Here is a 23,226-nt window from a genome sequence, read left to right on the forward strand (position 1 = left end):
CTTAAATTAGTCAACCACTTTAATTAATAACTTTCAATTCTGGTTGATTTCTTACATTCACTAGTATCTGACAACTGCTAATCATAATTGAAATTACTTCAATATTAAGATTGATATAATAAATTCAAAGAAGGGTAAAATTAGAAAATTACACTCACTATTATGGTTATTAATTGTTAAAAATGATAAAAATTCAAAGTTAAATACTTTTTAAAAATTTTAATAATATAAATATAAATACCCCTTCCTAATAAACATCGGGTTAGTTAAGTATTCTCCCCAATCCTATTTGTAGGATATCTTTAAAAAATAATTTTTAATTTAAAATATAAAATATCTTATAGTAATTAAATATCTTTTTATAATTTTACTCTTTATTGATTAACGTAAATGTATTCAATATAATTGTATTATTATTTAAAGTTAAGGATAAAAATAAAAACACATTTAACTTCTTTTATGATATTAAAAAACTAACTTTTTTTAATATATATAAAACGGTTGAAAGTGTCATATATTAAAGATTAAGGAGAGTATGTCTTATATTAATAAAAGAAGGCCAGAATTGAGGGTTGAAAGTGTCATATATTAAAGATTAAGGAGAGTATGTCTTATATTAATAAAAGAAGGCCATAATTGAACTATCAAATTATCAAAGATTGCCATTTTTTATTTTTCCTTGTCATATGCCCAGATGTTTTTAGGAAAAATTACTTAAAAAAACTTGACTAGATTTGAGTTTGCTTAGAAGGACTTGAGAGAGATTCCAAAGTGAGGTTCTTCACTAGCATTAATTCACTAGACCAAATGACTACATTTTCTCTAACAAAATCTCCCATATTCTCTCTTCTTGTGAGAAAGTGCTTCTCCATCTCATTGTTTGCCTCAACAGTGTCTCTCCAACAGTCATCGAGGAGAGTGAGTATGTGTTCACAAGTGTTGTTTTAGTGTGAGAATTGCACCACCACTGTTGTTGATTGTGTCTTCGATAATTGAGTTGTTGAATCTTGTTTGCCATTGCATCTTCATTTGATATTGGTCTGTTCTAGACAAGCTCTACCTTCATTATTTGATTCCAAACGTTTTGTTTTACTAGAGATTTCAATTAACTCATCACTTTCTCCTCCTTTTTTTCTCTTTTAAGTTTACTTTTGTCAATTTTTTTTATTTGTTTGTTTGTTTTGATACTTTTGGGTAATTTAGATTTTGAAGGGTTTAGAAACATATATGTGTGTGCGCGCGCACACAATTTAGTCATTACACGTCTCCTTTTAGCTATTAGTGTTGCTATTTTGTTCTATGTAATTGAATGGAAGCTAATAACCATTTATGTCTTTGCATCCTGAAATATGATCAATTGGGAAATATTTTACACTAGATTTGACATGCCTTGGGCCTTGTGTTTGGATTATTATGGGGTGTTGTACCTTTGGTTAAGGGAATATGATTTATCTTGTAATTATGTTTACTTTGTAATTTAAACATGTTTCTATTGAAATTGTTTTATCCTGAATATGGTTGATCTTGCAAATAGCATTTAAACATGCTTTGTAATTTGAATCATATGTAAATCATGTGAAGGATATGTTCAATTGTTCATTCATACTTCTACAAAGATATTTTTTTTTTTCAAAATTCTTTATTCCTTTTCTTGCAAATGAAACTTAAAACTTGAAAGGGTATATATTCTCTCAATTCACCTATGCTAGAATTCCTTTGTTTTGATATGCTTCATGAAGTAGCACTTTAAACTCTTAAGCACCTATTGATTTGATTGTATAAATTTGATGGTTTCTTGTTATTATATTACTTGCATGGTAGCATCTCATATTAAATTTGTTTGTGAATGGTTTCTTGTTGTTTCCAAAGAAGCCAATTAGTTATACAAATTACTCTCTAAGTGAGGTGGTGGGTAGTTTCTCGATAATGAATGTAGAAACAAGTCACTAGTCAATAGTCATTTACTTTGATTTTGATCTAAAGCTACGTCAAATTTTATGACTCCCATACAATAATTTCAAAGTGCTCTGGTGATACTTTTAGTGAACCTTTTTCATAATAAAAATAAAAAGTTATTGTAATATCTATTGTTTTTGTAAGTATTGATCAAATCCTCTTATGTTCATTGTCATTGAAAAATTTATGTTCTACTCACTTATTGTTTTTTCTTCTTTTATAAATTAAGGATTAGCAAAATGAGAACTGTTGTTGAGAGACTGAAGATGGATGGGGATAAATTTGGTTTGAAGAGTGATAGTTATGACTAGAATAGGGAAGCAACCTCATCAAATTTTAAGATGTTTGATCACTTTGTTGGAATGAGAATTTCTAAAAAAATTGGTTTCCAAAGTAATTCAAGAAAATGTGAAAGAAAATGACATTAGACCTCCTTACTTTTACTATGAAAATTTTGTTCACTTGCACCTAAAGGTGTTTGGTAAACAATATAAATTATTGTATTATCTTGTTGTAATGTAATATAGTTTATACTGTCAAAGAATGTACAAATATGTTATTGTTTAATGACAAATGAATTTGTTGGTGTTTAATTTTTGTTTTAACTTAAAGGAGAGGGTTAAAAAATTGGGTTTGGTAGGACTTTAGATGTTAAGTGCATAAAACTACACCATACTATCTATACAAAAATAATTAGATGTATTGACCCTACAACATCTGCAATATTCATAAGAAATGTAAGATTAGTGATTCATGGATGGCTAGTTAGAAATATATTGGGGTTGCTAATGAGGGAGTGGATGTCGTGGAGCAAAAAGAACCAAATAAAAATGTATATTTTGTATTAAAGTCAAATTTTGACAAAAAAATATTTTAGTGAGGTGAAGATGATGATCATTTTAGTGGCAATATGAAGAAATGTTTGAGCCCATGTTTTGTATATTTCATGTCCATCAACTTGTTTTGCTTTGTATAGAAAAATAGATTATGTACCTTGTATTCAAAGTTCAAGAAATGAGGATTTGTATAGGATGTCAATTGTTGTTAAATACAAATTATGTTATTATACATATATATTCAAATATCCTTTATGATTATCATAAAAATATGTATTATATAGGCTCTGCTATTATATGTATATACATAAATATCTTTATGGTTATTTTAAAAATTGAAGACACAGAAACTTAGTAACATTACTAATTGTTAAAATTTTAGAACATTTCAGACGATTATCATAAAAAACTAACATTTATTGAAATAAATTGTCATAGTTGCTCCTTGAATGCAACATTTACCCGAATATAGTGGTCAAATATCCTAAAAAAAATGATTGACATTGAGGCTAAAGCATTCCTAACCTATATGCAAGGCATCTTCAGCTAAATACAATAACTCTTCAATCATATATAACCAGTTTTCACATGTACATACAAGAAGTATTGAGTTTTTCATAATAACCACAAAGTATATTCGAATAAATGGTGATCTTTAAGCTCAAATTACATGCATTCATGGAAAATGACTTCATATGCAAATAGGATATTGCATTAGAGAGACATATATTGCATATGCATGGCTTGGTTGCTCTCTTATAGAAGAAGTTTGCATTCCCTTTAAGATGTATGCATATGCGTGGAGACCATTTGCATATATTTGATGGTGTTTACACCCTCTGATAAAACTGACCCAAAAGAAAATGTTTTGCATCTATGGACTAAATGTTCACATATAAAAAAGAATTTTGCATGAGGGAGTCCCCTACATCAGAGGAAAAACCTCTTGAATATACATGGTTTAGTTGCTCTCTCATGAAAAATGTTTGCATTTCCTTAAAAATATTTACATGTACATGGAGACCATCGACATATGTTTAATGGTGTTTGCACCAGTGATAAATTGCATCTGAAGGAAGATAAATTATATATACAAATTGAATGTTTGCATATAACGAAGAGCTTTGAGTGCTTTTTTTTTTTCTTTCAAATGTAATAAGGGCAAAGTGATCATTATGTAGGTATGATTTAATGCCAAAAAAGGCCAACTTTCTTACATTTATTCAACTCATCCGCAAATCAAATCTTGGCAAGGTTTTCTTTTTTTTTGGGTGGGGGGGATAATTTTTCCATGTTTTTATTTGCTTATTTTGATGATGATGGACTTTTTTTGGGGTAGCATCCGATATTTTAAACCCGCCCCATATCATGTTAAAAGATCTTTAATAAGAGCTCAAATTAATTTGAATCAAGTTGATATGAGACTCTCTCAGGTGAAAGCTATATTACCAATGCTATTGCATTTAAAGCTCGATTTCAAGACCTGTGATTTTGGAATAACTCATTTCCAATTAAGCCAATTGTTAAATTGTTGATGATGATGGCCTTTGACAATTGACACTTTGTGCTGCAGTTTATAGTTAATAAAATTTTGCTTCTTCTTTTGCAAGCCAAAAAAAAAATTAAAAAGAGAATTACCATATTAAGAATACACTTTTACCGTATTAGGAATTCACTTTTTTGCGTTCTCTATTTCATCATAACATCGAGATTCCTTATACAACCTAAAAATGTAAAATGGACTAAATTATGATATAATAAACTATGATACATCCAAGCTGGTAAAAACACAGTGATACAAATTAGTCATAAATTTAACTTTCTTATCTAACAATGTAACAAAAACAACGTTTCACGTGCTGTTATGTGTTTTATTACGTTTTTAATGTTAGCCACCTCTCAAACTCCCTCCAATTCAAATTTAATTTCAAATAATTAGACTACTAAAATAATTAAATATAATTAGTTGAATCATACAACTCAAAAACAGTACTTCTAACAAGTAGATAGCTGCGTAATTTATATACCACTGTTGTTGTTCTTGAACTTTTTTTTGCCAATAACTAATAAATCTATCTAACCCAAGAAAATCGGACAATCACGCAGCTCATCAGATGTAAAGTATCAAGATTATAAATACATACATACATACATACATATATATATATATATAAATAGTTATACAGTGTCCTTTCTTTTTTTTTTTACACCAAAATAGTTCTACAGTGCCAACCACCGCAAATGACAACTGATGAATCAAGTTTACATTAAGAATCACAAGCTCACAACATTGAACAATTTTTCTTTTCCACATAAATAAAATTTCACATTTAAAAATTAAATTAAGAAAAAAAATACATAACTATAAAGTTTTTCTACATCATTTCCTAATTAAAGGCCTTCAAAAAGTGAATGAATCATGAAATAAATAAAAGCATCTCATTACTTAACTCACAGGAGTAGGAACCCGAAAAAGGAAGCCGCCGCCACAGTAAAGGACAAGGAGCCGTCAAACAGAACGGCGCCGTTATCGTCCGCCGTGTCGTCTGCGGCAATGTCCGGCGAATCAGCTGGTGCGTCTGAATCGGAAGTTGAATCTGCAGGAGCAGCAGCTCTTGCTTTCTTTCCTTTCTTCTTCGGATGTTCGGGTGCGTCGGCGGCTGCAGACTCCGGTGCCGGCGCAGGAGAAGGAGCCAGTGCATCCGCTTTGAACAGCTCCCTTGGCAACAAGACCTTATTAATAGCGTAGATCGCCACAGGCTCCTCATCGATTAGAGTGTCGGTGATCTTCGCCGTCGTGATTTTGGTCCTCAGAGTCACTTCTTCACCTTCATTCTGCACTGTGAAGTCATACTTGTTAGCTCCGTCGGTGGCCAATGTGTTTAACAAGCCATTGTTAGACTTCAACGTAGCAAGGGGCTGATACACCGGAACGCCGTGGTATTCCAGCAACGCCGTCTTCCCTGCCTTCGTTAAGTTCTTGTACTTCGGCAGAAAAGCCTTGAAAGCATCGTCCGCGGGACAAAACACCGTCAATCCGCCGTCCAGACTGTCCATATAGGTCTTTTCCGCATCCGATGCTAAGAGCGTCTCGGCGAAGACTTTGCATCCATGCTTGGACATAATGGCGGTGATATTCTGTTTGCTGGGCGCAGGTGTAGGCGCTTCCGCCACATCTGACGGCAAAACCTTACTGATCTGAATCACAGAGATATTGTAAGGAATCTCTTCAACGGATTTGACGAAATAAGCAGAGAGAGTTCCATCGTTGTTTTCCGCACCAAATCCGACTTTTCCACCTTTAAGGTCCGTAATGTTGACGAATCCGGCAGATCCAGGAGCCGTTCCGGTGGCCTGGAACATAGTGGCGGCCAACGCCGTGCCGTTGGTGATCTGATGGAGCTTCTTGGCGCCGAAGTAGTCAAGCAGAACGTGGATGGAAAGGATGTTCTTAATAGTATTGATGGAAAGATGCTTGGAAAGAAGCTCGTTCATGGCGGCATTATCGACGGCGCAGACGGTTATGGTGGTACGGCGGTTGACCTCGGAAGAAAGGTGCGTGAGGGACAAGTAGTGGTTAAAGGTGGAGTACTCAGGGTGCTTGGCCAGAATTTTGGTGATGTTGTGTGCGTTGGTGATGCAGCCGGAGACGAGTAGCAACACCGTGAGGAGCATAGTCCCAACGGTGGTGAGCGGCCGGAGCTGCATTTTGGGAGCGCGTGAGCTAGATGCACAGATTAAGTTATCCTGTAGGCTAAGGGAGCAGACAGTCTCGCCGATGCACAAGAGAGAGAGGGAAAACACTTGTGAGAGAGAGAGGCTGAGGGCAATGGAGCTTAAATTTGAATAAAATTAATGTTTTTTTTTTTTGAACGAAAAATAAAATTACTGTTTTACCGTACATTTATTTTTGCGTGGAAATGAAGCCGTTGATGTGTTGTATAATGTTTAAGTGGAAGGTAAAATTAATATCATTGTACCTAAAATGCCCCTGAGAAGAAAAACAAATTAGACTTGATCCTCATACGGTACTTGCCTTGCTTTCTCGGTTTGTTTTGCTAAATTAATTTGAGGATATATTTGAAAAATTAACTAAATTTTTTCTTTATAACATGAAACAAGGCGATTATCAACGAGAAAAAGAAGTGAATGGTACGCAAAGGTTTATAATAAATTAATGATCTAAATTATAAAAATTGATATTTTTTAATTTTAAAAGAGAAATATTTATTTAATCATCAAAATATAAATTTATCATTTAGAAGATACTCCCTCCATTTAAAAATATAAGGTATTTTTTGAGAAATTAGATGTTAAAAAATATAAAGTATTTTTAATCTTTCGAGATATAATTAATTATCTTCTTTTTCAAAAATAACTTTATTGATAATGATTTTATATTTATTATAAAGTGTTTAATATGAATAAATATAAAAAGATAGGATTAGTTTAAAAGTAGGTAACTACTTTATTGGAAGGTAAGATTCGATTAACAATGTCTTACATTTTTTAATGGAGGGAGTAATTTTTTTACTTTAATTTCTCCCATATATTTTGTTAAAAAATTAATATCACTATTTGACAAAAATAAGATTTCCTCTCACCGAAAAAATCAATGAACTTATCCAGTGCTTTTGAAAAAAACATTGTTCGTAGATTAATGATAAATTTTGATGCATTAGGGAGATATAGATGTAAGTTGGAAAGACTGAATATTTTAATTAAAATTAAATTGATTAAATCAAAATATTCTAATTTCAAAACGAATTAAAATTGATAATTTTTCTCACTTAATTTATTTTAATATATTTTTATATAATCTAAAAAATTTAACAACTCACAGTATTCATAAATCATTAATCTTGTGTCTAAACTTTTAAGTTTGGTATAATATTTAAAGCATATGTTATTTTTTGTAAATAAGATTATACAAATGAGTAGCGCGGTAGATAAAAGGGAAAAAAAAAAAGCAGTAAATGAAAATGTAAGGAATTGTATTATCTTAGCCATGAGTTCTGAATTTGAGCTTATTGAGGCAACTTGTCATCTAATTAATCCAACTAAGTCAAAGCTTAAGATAATTATAAGGATTGGGAGCAGGTTCAAATAAAATAATAATAATAATAAATAAACAGAGGAGGTGGTTTGTAACGGTAGGATGCTCCGTAACGGGAAGAGATGGGAGTGGAATTTACACATATGGGTCCCAGTCGGCACCCCATCTTTTCTTGTCCTTTTCTTCATTCTTTTTTTTTTTTTTTGGACCAATGTCCTTTTCTTCATTCATCAACAATAATTTTACTCATTTGTCTGTGACTCTTTTATTTTGGATAACTTGGCGGTGATTTGGTAGTGATTAATAATTGATAAGAATAAGAAAGGGAGAAGGACATAATAATTCAACTGAGGTATTCAGCGTCAAATTTTAAAAATTTATAAGTTTAATTTTTAATTTTATAAAATTAATTTTATTATGATAAATTTGTAACTTATACTTTAAATTTTAATAAAAATAAATTTATTTATTTTTTAATCATATTAAAATTTAAAAATAAATTATAAATTTATTATAATAAAGTTATAAAATCAAAAGCTGAATTTGTAAATTTATAAAATTTAACATTTAAAATTTAATTTAAATTAATTAATTTTTTTAAAATTTTTCTATCATTTTTTAAATAAGAAACGGCGAGCGTGGAAATCAATGAATTCTTCTTTTCCACTGGAAATTGTAACTTTTTATATGGTTTCCCAACTTTCTAATTTACCTGCCCTCGTGTACTTGTTACAAGGTAGTCCACCTTTTCAAATTATAAAATATCCTTGAAAAGATACCACGTCTCAAAATACGAACTATTTAAAAAAATTAAAATTTTAATAAATAGTAAAATATTATATTTTTTATTTAGTTTTCATTCTTTTTTATTTTTAATATATTAAATGAAATTTATTTTTAAAAATTTATATTTTTGTTTTAAAAAATAAGGTTATTATATTTATTTAATGAAATTTATTAATATATGAAATTATATCTAAAATTTTCTCATAATTTAGGATGAAGGGAGCACTTCCTTATATAAGTCATATAGAAAATTACTTTCTCTACCATAATATAAATTATTATTAATTAATTCATGTTTTTTTAAAAAGTTAGTTAAAATATTAATGTTCTAAAAATTTTAATATATTTTCAATCATACCCTTAAATGGTATAAGTACAATAGTTGACTTATTTAAAATATTATCATTAATTTTTTTAAACACAATTATAACAAATTAAGGGTTTAGTTATATTTTTATATATATAACCTATCAAATTCCCAAGAAAGTCCTGCTTAGATCCCATGTACCGTGTGATCTATAGCTTGTTCAATAAAAATATGATATGTTACGCTAATTAAATCAAATTAAATTTTATATATAAATATTTTAATGAATATAGTGTTTTTTATTTTTTTTATTTTTTCTTTCTATATCATCATTAATGACAACAAAATAAATTTATATTTACAGTCATCTAACGTGATTTTTTTTTTATTGACAAACCATGAATGACATGATACATCGAGTTCATGCAATAATTTCTTCCAAATGCTTTATATTTTAGCCCAAGCAGAGTTTTTAAAAAATGCTCTATATTATGATCCAGATGAAGCATTAATTAAATTTTTTAGCAAATAGCCAAAAGGAAAATTTGTTAATTTATTGTTTCTATATCACTCCTTGAATATTGTATTTCTCTCTCTTTTTAATAGGGATAAAGTTGAAGTTTTTTAATGTTTTAGTTCAAATAAAATGGTTGAAAATAACTTATAATAATGATCAAAGATAGTATTTATCAAATGCACTACCTTTGTTTAAGAACTAAGATTATAAAGCTTTTTTTTAAGTATCATGTTTAAAATTTATGATATTCTTCAAAAATTTCACTAGCAAATAAAATTAATGAGATTTTTATAACTATTTGAAAATAAGATATCCTATCAAATAAAGATAGATATGGAACGATTTTACAAAAAAAGAAAAAAAAACAAATAGGTATGTAAAGAATATGTAACTTTCAATGATACTCTCTTCGATCAATAATATAAGGCAAAGTTTAAAACAGATATAGAAAGAATATGGGTTTGTTTGGAAACATGTTATAAGAACATTTTTTTTTTTCTCCAAAACAATAGAATAAAAAAATTTGTTTGATGATGTGTTTTCAAAAAATATTTTGAAAAATAAAAAAATAAAATATTATTTTGGAGAATAGAAAAATAAAAATAATTTTTAGATATTCTGTGATTATTATTCTGGAGAACCAGGGAGAATGAAGAAAATACCTATTTTTATTATTTTTTTATTTTTAAAACATGTTTTACAAAATATTAGTTCTTAAAATAATAAAATAAAAACAGTTTCAAACAGCCCCTGTGTAATTTCTAATGATACTTTATTCTATCATTAAGACAAAGTTTAAAAACTTCTTCAATCCTTGATATAAGGCAAAGTTATTTTTCTAATATTAACGCTTGTTTATTTATCATTATTTAAATTTTTAAATAACAATTTATTATGGTTATTAATTACAAAGAAGATTGAAATTAAAAAAATTATATATTTTTTAATTTTAACAATTTTAAAGATATAATTATCCTTTCTTAATAAGAGTGAAGTTAGTTAATTTTATTTTATATTAAAGATTGGAAGGAGTATTAGTTTTTTTCCTCAAGGTAGAAATTAATTAAAAATGCTTTATAATTTTTAGTTCAAAAAATAGCATTTTATTAATAGCACGAGAGATTCTTGCGTGAACATGATACATCATGTCATTTGTAAATTATCCAATAAAATTGTACTATTTTATTTAATTAAAATCTTATATGTCATTATTTTTAATGATTTTATTTTTGGAATAGATATCTTTTTAATTTTTATATTTTTTATCTATTATCATCAATAAAAGAATCAATTTATATTTATAACTATATATAATGGCATATTTTTATTGGATATAAAAAATACCAATGACGTGGTATACTAGGATTTGTGTAAGAATTCCTCACAGGACTATCATTTTTATGTACGTATACTTTTATCAACAAATCCAATTCAATTAATGTTTAATGCAAGGTTTTAATCAAAGGACGACGCCTTTTACGTCCGCGGCATTAAAAAAATTTCAACTTTTCATAAAGTATAAAAGTGAAGCAAATTGTATATCGACTTCTTAAGAAGCTAACATCTCATATATAAAATATTCTCTTTTTTTTTTTTGAAGAATCTGAATTCATTATAATTATTCATAAAAAAATAAAATTATAAAGATAAGAAAATACTTCTAAACTTAGTCATCAATGGATCTAAAAGTAATTAATTGTGTTAAGTAGAACTTACATGTAATTCTCTCCTTTTCTTTTCTGAAATTATCAATTTTATTTTTTTAAAAAACCATCAAGATGCCACCTTCATTTCTCTTTTTTTATCTCTCTTACCATTTTTTTAATTAATTTGTCTTCTATTTTTGTCTCCTTAAAAAAAAAAACTCATTGACTTTCTAAATTATCACATGAAAGGGGTTCTCAAAGGAGAAGATGCAGCAAGCGTATCATGGGAGAGTGATGGTCTGATGGACCACTCCAGAGGCAAAGAATCGCAAAATCGCAGAGGCAGGGCTGTAAAGTGTTCGTTATTTGCTCCCTTGGGCACAATCAAGTGCGGGTGGTTGTAAAAAGTGTAATCATGGTCATTCATCATTTTTGGCCTTTCCAATTCAATGTAGCCACGTTATAACTTCTCATTTGCTTGACCTTTTTGCTGCCTGTTTTGGCACGTCGAAATATATTTTGGTGGAAATTGAAATGAAGATAAATATAGAGATGATCATGGCTTCGAGTTTTAAAAATATATATATGTTTATTTTTTATCACAATTATCATTCAGCTTCATCATCGCTGCCATCTTCCATCCCGCGTTTGGTTGCTCTGATTAAGGTTAAGGTCAGAAGAACTGTGGCTGGAATTGGGTTTTGTCAAAGGGTAAGATAAAAAACAAAAGGACAAAAAGTCAAAAACCTCACTTGCATGGGATTTTTCATATTTTCATATTTTTCATGGAATTTTCCATCAATGCTAAACGAACCTTAAAATATTATACTTTGCTAGGACGACACGACATAAGTACATGGGAGAATGAGATACACATTATGGTCTTATGGAGGATGGAGTGAAAAAAATGAGAGCAAAAACACTACTTTTAATTCTTATATTTTGTTTGAATTTTGATATAATACTTAGGTTTTGTTTTCAGTATTTCAGATTTATATTTTTTTTTCATATGCAATGTTAGTCCATACATTTTTATAAAGACATTGACATGGTATAAATGGTATTAATAATATTAACATGTGAATTAAGAACATTAATTTTTTGCTTCCATGTCAAATTGATGTTAACATAAGAATTTTAATAATTTTTTTTAAAAAAGCCGACATAGAATTTGTGCATTTTGCTAATCATTTAAAGAGTTCAGCCTTTTTATTTCATTTGATGTAGATTTTTTTTAATTTTTGCTTATTGAAAAATTTCATGTCGTCATCAATTTGACAAGCACAAAATTAACGGTGTTAATTAACATGTTATCATTATTAACACCATTTGAGCCATGTCAAGATTCCTCTGAAAATATAGAAACTAATGTTACAGACAAAGAAAAGTATAGGAACTTAAAACACAAAAAACAAAATGCATAGACCCATATCAAAACTCAAGTAAAGTGTAGGAACTAAAAATAGTATTTTTCAAATATGATACTACCTTTGACTCAAATCATAAGACACTTTTGAAAAAAATTTAATGTTCTAGAATGTAAAATACTTTAACAAAAATAAAGTTTTATTAATGATGCTTTTACAATATTATCTTTATCATGTATTTTCTTTTTTTAATATTTTTTTATAAATGGAGTATTGAATTTAGAGTATTTTTAAAATTTTATATTTTTATCTTAAATTATATTTAATGGTTTTTATTAGTATTTGTTATTTTGTCTAAAAATGTATGAAAAGATTAACAAAAAGAAAGAAAATGTGAAAACGGTGACGTTTTGGGAGGAAGAAGCATGGAATCCATTCCGCATCGCCGACCGTCAAATTACAGTTGTCACTGAACCGAAAGCCAATCTGATCGTACTGTTGTTGTGTACACCAAAGGCGGCGAAAGTAAGCTGTTTTTTTTTTTTTTTATAACAAGATAAGCTGAGGTTTTATCAAAAGAAAATATGTAGAACAACTTTAACACGTATAGAATATCACGTGCGATAGGTTTGGGTGTCATGATTTTCTTCCATAGTTTAATTGATATTATATTGTTTTTAATTATTCTTCTTATTTTCATTCTCAGCAGAAGATAATGTAATTGGGTTTTCTTTTGGCCCAAAGTTGAATTGGAAGGTTTCCTTTACAAGTGCTCCTATGTTATCAAGACTCACAGTGAGAGTTGAGCAACTAACTAGCAAGTATTGACTCTGGTAAAAAAAAAAAATAATAATAACAAGTATTGGCATCAATTGATAGTGGTAGTTGCTAACGATTCATGATAATAACATATGATAGTGATCGGTTATGACTGAAGATGATTTATAATAATCAAATATAGTATGTTATAAAATAAATGAAAACAGTTTTTCAAAACATTTAAATCTAAGATATTTATCCAAGTAATCTTTTATTTTGTTTTTAAAAACAGAAATTAAACAAGATCTAAGTTGTTTGTTGATTATAATCTTTTGAAAGAGTATATTTCAATCAGTGAAACTGGTCTCATATATATTACGATACTGAAACACACATACATATCCATCTTACAGTATCCTTTAAAGGATGTTTTTCGCTATGGAAAAAAAATCATCTGTTTTAATTTTCAAAAAATAATTGATAAAGTTCCTCAAATTGACAAAATGATCGATATAGTACACAATAATTTGATTGAGATTAATTGATCATCATGACTAGAGAATAATACATAGTTGGCAAAAAAAGAAAACTTAGATAGGGAATACTAACATGGAGGTGATCAAACTCCATTAAACTTTAAAAAGCATTATTCTCCATACTCATCTTTTTTTTTTTTTTTCAGTTTCTTTCTTTCAAGTGTTTCCAAGTAGATCCCACTAATAGTAGAGACAGATATGACCCAACTAAATTGTTATATAAATGAAAAGTCAGGCCGATGTTGAATGAGAAGGATTAGTGGAGTGAGAAGGCATGTTATGAAGCATTTTGTCTCTAACAAGCCTCCTCATGATCTTGCCAGAAGGAGACTTAGGGATTGAGTCGACAAAGTGAAGCACTCTCACTTTCTTGTAATTAGCAACGTTGGAAGCAACGAACTTGATGATGTCTTCTTCAGTCTCTTGAGCACCTGGGCTCATCACCACACTTGCCCCTGGGATCTCTCCAGCTTCTTCATCTGCTATTCTGTTAATTAATTAATTAATTAATTATTGTCAAATTAAATTCTTTGATTTAATTAATAGTTATATGTATGAATGTAATTAATTAATTAATTATTGCTTACGGCACGACGGCAGCATCTTCAACAGAGGAATGAGATAGAAGAATGGCCTCTAGCTCTGCCGGGGCAACCTGCATTGTTCATCCATTTATTACATTTCTTTTATATATTTAAGCACAAAAAGTTATGGCTTGTTTGATTCTCTTTTCTATTTTGTATGTTGTTATCAAAACAGTTTTGCGATGAAAATTATTTTCTAGAATAAATTTTAGTGGAGAAGGAATAAATAATTGTTGAAATCATCATGTTTTGGAAAAAAAAAATCCACATCTAAAAAACACAAAAGAAAAGAAATTTTCTTAATAAAATTAATTTTAAAATAGGTTTTAAGTACAATAATAGATGTTGTTGGTAGCATATACTGGCAGTCAGCAGGAGTTGGCATTGATGGACAATATCAAGATTTCAATCGAGTAAATAAAAAAGAGAGAGAGACAATAACAATTAGGTTCAAAACTTTGAATTAATGATATTTAGGTTCCTAGCAAAAAAAATTTAAAAATAAGTTATAAATATCTATCTAAACAAGTGCAAATGAAAATAGGGTATTTAAATTTCAAATATAACTATTAAATTGTATATGAGATTTCTTTTTGTAACTGTATAAATCATCGAAGATCTAAGTGTCATTAATTTAATATGTTGGGACTTAACTATGATTCTTCTAATAAAAAATATGTATTCATACAAGTTTATTTTGTTGTTATCCCAGAAAACACCGAAAGAAAAATAAACACTTAAATTATAAAAGAAGGAATGGAACAGGGAGAAAACTTTGCGTGGATTAAAGAAAAATAGAAGACATACTTGGAAGCCTTTGTATTTAATCAACTCCTTGATACGATCAACAATGAACACATTGTCGTCATCGTCAATGAAGCCTATGTCTCCTGTGTGAAGCCACCCATTCTTATCAATTGTCTGTGCAGTCTCTTCCACTTGCTTGTAGTAACCTGAAACCACAACACACACCTTCATTAGCTTCTTTCATCACTTCGATGATATCACTCAAACGTCTTTTTGTTCACTCATGCTCCTTGATATATATAAGATCCTTTATCAACAGAATTTATATATAATGTTTTTCCATTGAAAAGTTCATTTATTTTGATTTTTCCTAACTATAATTCAACAAATTTTTCTGATCAATGAACTTTATTGAATGTAATTTTTTTGATGAAGCTCGAAAAGCTTTAACTAAATTTAACCAAATTATTTTGCCTATGAAAAGTTGCCATAATATATAGGTTCTTATAACAAGGAAGTGTGATGCATTTGATCACATTTCAGTACTAATTAATCGTTGGTTTATAAGTGTTAGTTGCTCTATTTTTTAATAGGTTAGTTTTTTAAAATGATTTCTATGCATGTAACTTGAAAGTTCGGTAAGTTTGGCTTAGCCAGAGCCATTTAAGCTCATCGGGCTAAACTATGGACCGAGTATCGGGTAGGGGTCAAGCCCTGTCAAACTTGGCCCACAAATATGTCATTTTGTATTTTTTTTCTCCTAAAATGCTCCGTTGAAAATGTTTATCTTATGATATTATTTGTTTAGAGTTATCATAAATTATATTATTTTTATAATAATATTTTTGGATAAATTTTTATCATTTCAATTTTTTTAATTATTTCTCTTTCAAAATTTAAAATTCATTTTTAACTTAATATTACGTAAAAATAATTAACAGTTGTTAATTATATATAATTTTAAATCTAATTATTTTGATCTTAATATTAGTTTTATATAGAATATATTTTAAAATATAATAATTATAATTTTGTTCAAATATAAAAATTTTATATTTTTTTAAAAACATTAAAAATTCTTTTAAAGCAAGCCAAGCCTACCCTTAACACTCCATTATTGGATTCACCTAAACATAGCCTAGTCCATCCCCATATTTAGACTCATGCATGTGATATTGATGCTTTTATTAAAAAAAAAAAAAAGTTAAAAAGATGGCTATGATAGATAATGTGGAGACATGAGAGAGACCAATGTTAAAGAGAGAGAGCTATCCACACAGAGGGATGGGCTTTTGCTAACAGCATTAATACACACACATTACCTTGCATGACGGCCTGGCTTCTCACACAAAGCTCGCCAGAAGTGTTCCTTGGGAGGGGCTTGCCACTGTCAGGATCAATGAACTTCACTTCCAAATTTGGGAGTATGAAGCCCACTGAGTTCCTCTTTGAGTTCGCTAATCCTCTGTGTGCGTGCGTCAGTGTGATGCAGCTGTGTTCTGTTAGTCCATACGCCTACATTTATACCCAAATTTGGGGTTCAAAGTTGTAATTTTTATATTATTTTTACCAGTAAGTAGAAATAGAATTAGCTGGCTAACTTGCTGAACAAGAACACCAGGGAACTTATTTTCGAACGCTGTGAGAACTTCCGGTGCAAGAGGAGCCGCCGCCGTGAGAACGGCCTGAAGCTTGAGCTTAGAGAGATCGAACTCATCCACGATCGGATTCTTCACCAAGTTCAGAATGATCGGAGGCACGATCGGAGCGAACATGACCTCGTGAGCTATCAAAGCATTCAGGAAACTTCTCAGTTCGAATCGGCCCATCACCACCACCGTCCCTTTGTTCCTCAGCGTGGCGCAGCAGATTCCGGCGATGCCATAGATATGGAAGAAGGGAAGCAATCCTAGGGTGGTGACCTGACCCACCATCTCCGGTTCGACTCCGAAGAGGGTGGAGCAGAGGTTGGCGACGAGGTTTCTGTGAGTTAGCATGACGCCCTTGGAGAGTCCGGTGGTTCCTGAGGAGAAAGGCATGGCACAGAGGTCGGTTTGTGAGATGGGTTCTCTTGGACCGGTTTGGCCGGCTCGGTCTGCTGCTTCTAGAAGCTTCTTCCAGTTCATGGCGTCTTCAATGGGCTCGTCGTCCAGCACTATCACTGGTAGGCCTATACCTTTGACCTGCGAGGATTTCAGTACAGTGCCAAGCATGGTATTGAAATTCTAAGAACTGAGATTCAAACGTTTATGTGAATTTTTTTAAAAAAAATTTCGGCTCAGTTTATTATTTTTTATAAAATATAAAATATTTTTTTCTATTTTAAAAAGATTAACTTCATAAAATTTATAAATTCACAATTTCAGTTCTATTAAAATTTTAATGCGGTTTGGCTGGTAAAATTACTGAATCGGTGAATTTACCCCCTAGTCAGTTTCATCATGAGTTTTAAATAATAAGTTGAATTATATATATATACACTCCCTCAGTTAATATATATATATATTTTTAATTAGATCTTAATAAATATAAGACATTTCTGAGATAAGAGTGCCTCCTCTTTCCTTTATGCTCTTTTTTATTCTTTTTCTTCATTGTTGGATCAAAATTTTAACTGTTATAATTTAGTGTTTGATAAATTTATTATTTTAATTTTATATAAAAGTCTATAAATAAATATAAACTATTAAAATTTGATCTAAACAATTTAAATTTATAATATTTTATTTATATATTTTATGTGAAATAATAGTAATAATTTTATAAAAAATTAAATATGAACTCTTAAAAAGTTTTGATCTAACAGTAGTGAAGGAAAATGTAAAATAAGGATAAAGAAGACACTCCTCATCCGGCTTGTTTATTTTTTTAATATGCAATTAGTGAGTTTTTTTGAAAAATATTCTAGAAAAATAAGCAACTCAACCCTTATGTAAGACATCCTATTTAAATAAAGATAAACATAGAAGTATGCTATCACTGATTAAAGATAATGAGTTAATTATAATTCTATTTAAAATGTGTTTTACTTTTTAATGAAGAGATATATTTCACTTTGCTTTTTTACTAAAATGACATTGTTTTCAGTAAAAATAATAATAATAATAATCATTACTAGATTTACCTCTATTTAATTTAATTGCAGTTTAGACCGCTAACTCGATCGGTTTAAGGAGAGATCCAATACCTTAGTAAAAAATAATTTTGTTATTCCTTAATTTATATCAAATATTTCTATTAATCCTCTGAACATAGCCAAATTAATGAGCGAATCACCTTTTCATGGTTGAGTCCATTGGTGACAATCAGCTTGGCATCAGAAGATTGAGCCTGCTTCTTGATCTCCGAAACATGAGCTGCCGGATTGGCACCGGAAAACACTGCGCCGGCGGCCATAATCCCCAATGCAATAATCGCATATTCAGCAACATTCGGAAGCACCACAATCACCACATGTCCTTTCCTCACACCCAAAGATCGCAACGCCTTGGCAAACCTCTCTGTGTCCCTCGCCACCTGCCCGTGCGTTATCTCCTTCCGGCTCCCGACCTCCACGAACGCCACCTTGTCGGCGTATGACTCTGAGTTCTGAAGCACGAACTCCGGCAGCGTCACGTTCTCCGGGACCGGAACAACCCCGGAATGAGGGCTTCGGAAGATGAATTCCTCCTGCATCTGCATCTCCGTGATGCTTCCCATGTTGTGGTAATGATAATGATGATGATAATGGTGGTGGTGGTGGTGAAGAACTTGGGGTTTATAAAGTGTGTGTGAGAGAGAGATCACATGAGTTTCTGATCATGCTTGTTGTGTGTGGGTGAAATTGGCTTGCTGTGTGGTGTGTTGGTGAAAGTTTGTTGAATCATGTTTTGTCACTGTCAAATTGTCTGTGACTATAATGTTTCTATTGTATATACTGCAATTATCTCACGTCAGATTGTTCATGGTGGCTTGTCGGTGAACTGTTTTTGTAAGTTTATTTTGGTACATGGAGAGGATTCCTATCAATTTTTCTCTAATTTAAAAAGTTTTTTTGATTCAATATAATTCAGTCCTTACGATTCCTTAACTCTATAAACTACAATGATTAAATTATATTGAATCAAAATTTAAGAGACTAAAAGTTATATGTCCCTTAAAAGTTAAAACCAAGCCCATGAAAACTGATTAAATTGATTAATGATTGATTGGTTTAATTTCATATATAGCCTACAAAAGTAGGAGGTAAAATTCTACTATTTCATTGACAGATAATTATGAAAGTAATTAAGTAATATTTGAGTTAAGAGACCTACTTTCATCCTAATTGAGCATGAGTTTCGAAATACAATATTCCTAAATTTTTATAAAACTAATTTTCTTAAAACTCATCAAGAAGATGGTCATGCACCGAGATTTGGATTCAGTCCATGTCCCAATGACATATGTATTGAGTGAATGTCGCCACATGGGGTTATCTCTATTGCTACATTAATTCAATGGACTGAGAGATTTAAGAGCAGCTGGAGCAACTAGAGACATGAAGCACAAAATCCATCTCTATTTCTTTGAACAAAACTCGCCTTCCTCTGAAAAAGAGAGAGTGACTTTCAGATAGGGATTAGCGAGAGACAAGAGAGATGTCCAACGTTGACGTTGAGAACCACAAGACCATCTTCCTAAAATGGCAAATCACGAGATTGTGATGACGAGAACGAGAAAGCTCCAACAATAGGGAATTTCCTATCTCTCTCAACGACAGGATGGTGATCTAGAAGATGAACATCACTTGTGTGAGTTCCTGCAACTTAGATTGGGTATGCATGGCAGTGGCGAAACTAGGATCCCAAGCCAGGGATGTGACATAATTTATTAAAAAATTAATATTTTTAAAAAATATAATAACTATATTAGAACTAAAATTATAATAATATAAATAATTTTTTTCATCATTTTTTACTTTTAAAAACTTACGTTGAATAAATTGATATAATCTTTTATTATAAATATGCTCTTCATATTTTATTTAAATTATTAAAATATTATATTTTTCATTTAACTCAGAAGATACAAAATATTAAGAATCAAAAGTGCAAAGTTATAAATTTTATATACTCTATTTATAGTTGTTCTCAAAGTGGGGGGTACATTTGCACCCTCTCAACTCAATGTGACTTCGCCCATCGATGAATGGATTTTTGAGTTATTGGATTTGAATAACTTGAGTAATGTGGGTCTTGATGAAAAATAAAAAATAGCCTTTAAATTGCAACCAGAAATTGAACATATGGAAATGGGTGTGCAAAAAATCATATCACATAATGTAAACGAGGGGGAGAGAGAAGATTGGAGTAAATGTTGGCCCTTGCTAGCTTGCACATAGTTTGATGAATTTATCCCAACTTTACTTTTAACCGTTGATCTGATCTAACGGTTGAGATAAAGCCGCATGGTGAAACTCACTCAATGCATGTGACAGGGATTTGAATATGATGAGTAGCATGTATTTACTCATTCAACAAGTGTCTCAATTATAATTAAGGGTGTACACAGACAAATACAGGCCACTCACAACTTTATCTGTTACCCACCTGTTTTTAGCTAAACAAGTGATAACCCACCCGTACCTGTATATACCTGTTTGCACTCATTTTAAAACAGGTGCAAACAAATATGAGCAGGTACGAGCCACCCATTTAACTCACAACACCCACTTACTTTAAAAAAAAAATCAATTAATAGAGAGAAATATAAAATAGCCAAGCAACAAGTTGCTAGAAGAATAATACAAGCAATCTACAATGATTACATAATATTTAATTACATTGACCATAGTCCATAGTAATCATAATAAATATGAAATCAACCTACAATTATTACTTCATATTTAATCAATGAATCTATAATTAAATCTATATTTAATCAATAAATACGAAATCAATCTACAATTACATTAACCATAGTCCATAGTTGCAGGAACACGTTCTATTATTTCCAAGCTGACAATCAATAATTGTAATGGATGTGGCATAGGTACAAGTATGCATGCTGATGCTGTTGATGGTTTGAATCTCTGTCAAGAAGCTTCTGACAGTATCTTCAGTAAATGCGATGACTTAACTTTAGTTAAAGAAATTTCATCCAATTCCACAAGGCTACAGGCAAAATGCTGGGCCTGGGTGGTGCCAACTGCCAAATCAAGCTCTGTTCTAACAGCAGACATTGATGATTCCCCAATCAGGTTTTCATTTTTCAACATCAGAGACAGATACAGATACGCAAGGGCAACGGCAAAACAGAGAAGAGTAAAAACGAAAAAAGGAAAGTGTGGAAAGTTTTGGTTTTGGATTGAAAGCAGTGTTATTAGAATCGGATCAGATCGGTTGGTCCAACCGGTTCAACCAAGAACTAATCCCAAGTTCAGTCCGGTCATCACAAAAAATCAAAAATTTTGAGAATCGGCCACAAACCAACATAACTTTCCACGAACCGGTTGAACTAATTATATTATTTTTAAATTTTTTATTTTTAATTCATATTTTTAAATCATAATTTATACGTATTTATACCTAATAAGCATTATGAAATAAAAAAATGTATAAAATATGTATAAATTATGTATATGTATATATATTTTAAAGTTATAAATTATGAATTATGAAACACTTATATATATTTTGAATAAAAATGATATAATATTGATGGATGTTATATTTTTTATTATATATTATTTTGTTTGTCATACGGATGGGCACCTGCCCATACTCTTTTTTTTCACTTCATGAACGGGTACTGATTGACCTATTTGGCTATGGATCAGGTAGGCATGGCCAGGTTTACGGATAAATTGGCACCTCCTAATTATGATTATTAAACTTTATCAACATTTAAAAATCATCAAGATACATTTCTTTAAAAAATTTCAAAACAACCATTGAAATTAAAATGCTTTCCATGTATAATGTACCTTCAAAAAATTTAAGATTTGGTGTTTTTTGAATATTACGTGACAAAATTTCTAACAACACCATTTAATAAAATCAAATAGTTATATTGTTATCATGTAACGTGAGACATTCATTGTCATTCACTGTATTCAAATCCTTAGCAGATAAATTAAACATGTATAGTCCCTTCGAGAACATCCGATAAATTAAGCATGTAGAGTACGTTCTGGTACATACGAGCTTCAAAATAAACTGGCTTAAACTAGACCATGGGCTAAACCCTAGCCCAGACTTTGGATAACAAAGTCAAGCTTATGGACCAAATTAAGTGTTTGCATAGGTTTAAACTTCAAAGTCCAACCTTGTGACACTTGGCCATCCTTAGTTTATCACAAAATTGCCCTATAAATTTATATCTAAAAACAAAAAATTTGCCCCATAAATAACTTATAAAAAATTAATTTTTTAATTCTTTAACTTTTAACTTATTTGTAACTCAATCCTTCAATTATAACTTGCTACAACTCAATCCATCAATTATACATGAAAAAAGAGAAATAACAAATATTGAAGAATTAAGTTATAAGTAAGTCAAAAGTTGAGAGATTGAAATATAAGTGATTTATTATTGAAGGACTGAGTTGATTTGCATAGAATTATAGTTAAGAAATTGAGTTATAAATGAATTAAAAGTTAAAGAGTTAAAAGATTAATTTTTTTAAATAACTTATATTGAGCTTAGCAAGAAAAGCCCAATTATATGGGACCATTGGCTGGACCTGGACTTGCATTAAAGTCAAAAACATGCATTGGTTATATCCAGTATAATACATTTAAAAATTTGAAACTACAGGAACCAAATTGAAAATAAAAGTGATTGTTTTTGAATTATTTTTGCATTTAGATCGAATAGATGTTGGTCAAAACAAAAAGATGGAATAGATACGTCTCTGTGGATAAAGTCTATTCCGCACTAAATTAGATGCTTTACACTAATGCATAATGCCACCTCAATATTCAAACAGCCATATAATTACCGTACAGTGTTTTTATAACTCTTGCAATTTACTAAACAACTCACTTTTGAAATAAACTGAAAATTCCCAAAAAAAATTATGATATATAGAAAATTAAAATTAGTCATTAAATAATAAACACATAAAATCAGTTATATTTTTTTGACCTTGAAAAATCTGTTATATT

General features: G+C 30.2%; 2 protein-coding genes across 2 annotated transcripts; both read right to left on the bottom strand.

The window, feature by feature from the left end:
* Positions 1-5,034: 5,034 nt before the first annotated feature.
* Positions 5,035-6,610, bottom strand: LOC129303402 (fasciclin-like arabinogalactan protein 1). The gene has a single exon (XM_054942692.1). It carries the CDS (start codon positions 6,498-6,500, stop codon positions 5,244-5,246), a length of 1,257 nt encoding a protein of 418 aa, XP_054798667.1. The 5' UTR covers positions 6,501-6,610; the 3' UTR covers positions 5,035-5,243.
* A 7,133-nt stretch (positions 6,611-13,743) lies between these two features.
* Positions 13,744-18,838, bottom strand: LOC129302293 (4-coumarate--CoA ligase-like 1). Its single transcript, XM_054941066.1, has 6 exons — positions 18,374-18,838; positions 16,699-17,280; positions 16,420-16,612; positions 15,158-15,303; positions 14,354-14,421; positions 13,744-14,253 (listed from the first exon to the last, which is right to left on the bottom strand). The coding sequence occupies exons 1-6, from the start codon at positions 18,794-18,796 to the stop codon at positions 13,998-14,000; spliced, it is 1,668 nt and encodes a 555-aa protein (XP_054797041.1). The 5' UTR covers positions 18,797-18,838; the 3' UTR covers positions 13,744-13,997.
* Positions 18,839-23,226: the final 4,388 nt, after the last annotated feature.

This window comes from Prosopis cineraria, unplaced genomic scaffold, assembly GCF_029017545.1.
Source record: "Prosopis cineraria cultivar Desert tree isolate PC_DT_omini unplaced genomic scaffold, ASM2901754v1 PC2, whole genome shotgun sequence".
NCBI lineage: Eukaryota > Viridiplantae > Streptophyta > Magnoliopsida > Fabales > Fabaceae > Prosopis > Prosopis cineraria.

Bases quoted from the DNA above. Each gene is read 5' to 3' on its own strand.
- LOC129303402 (XM_054942692.1), bottom strand. From the start codon at position 6,500: ATGCAGCTCCGGCCGCTCACCACCGTTGGGACTATGCTCCTCACGGTG.
- LOC129302293 (XM_054941066.1), bottom strand. From the start codon at position 18,796: ATGGGAAGCATCACGGAGATGCAGATGCAGGAGGAATTCATCTTCCGA. The intron at 15,304-16,419 runs GTAATGTGTGTG...TTGTGGTTTCAG, and splicing joins AAGCCAGGCCGTCATGCAAG to GTTACTACAAGCAAGTGGAA. The intron at 14,422-15,157 runs GTATGTCTTCTA...TGAACAATGCAG, and splicing joins TTAAATACAAAGGCTTCCAA to GTTGCCCCGGCAGAGCTAGA.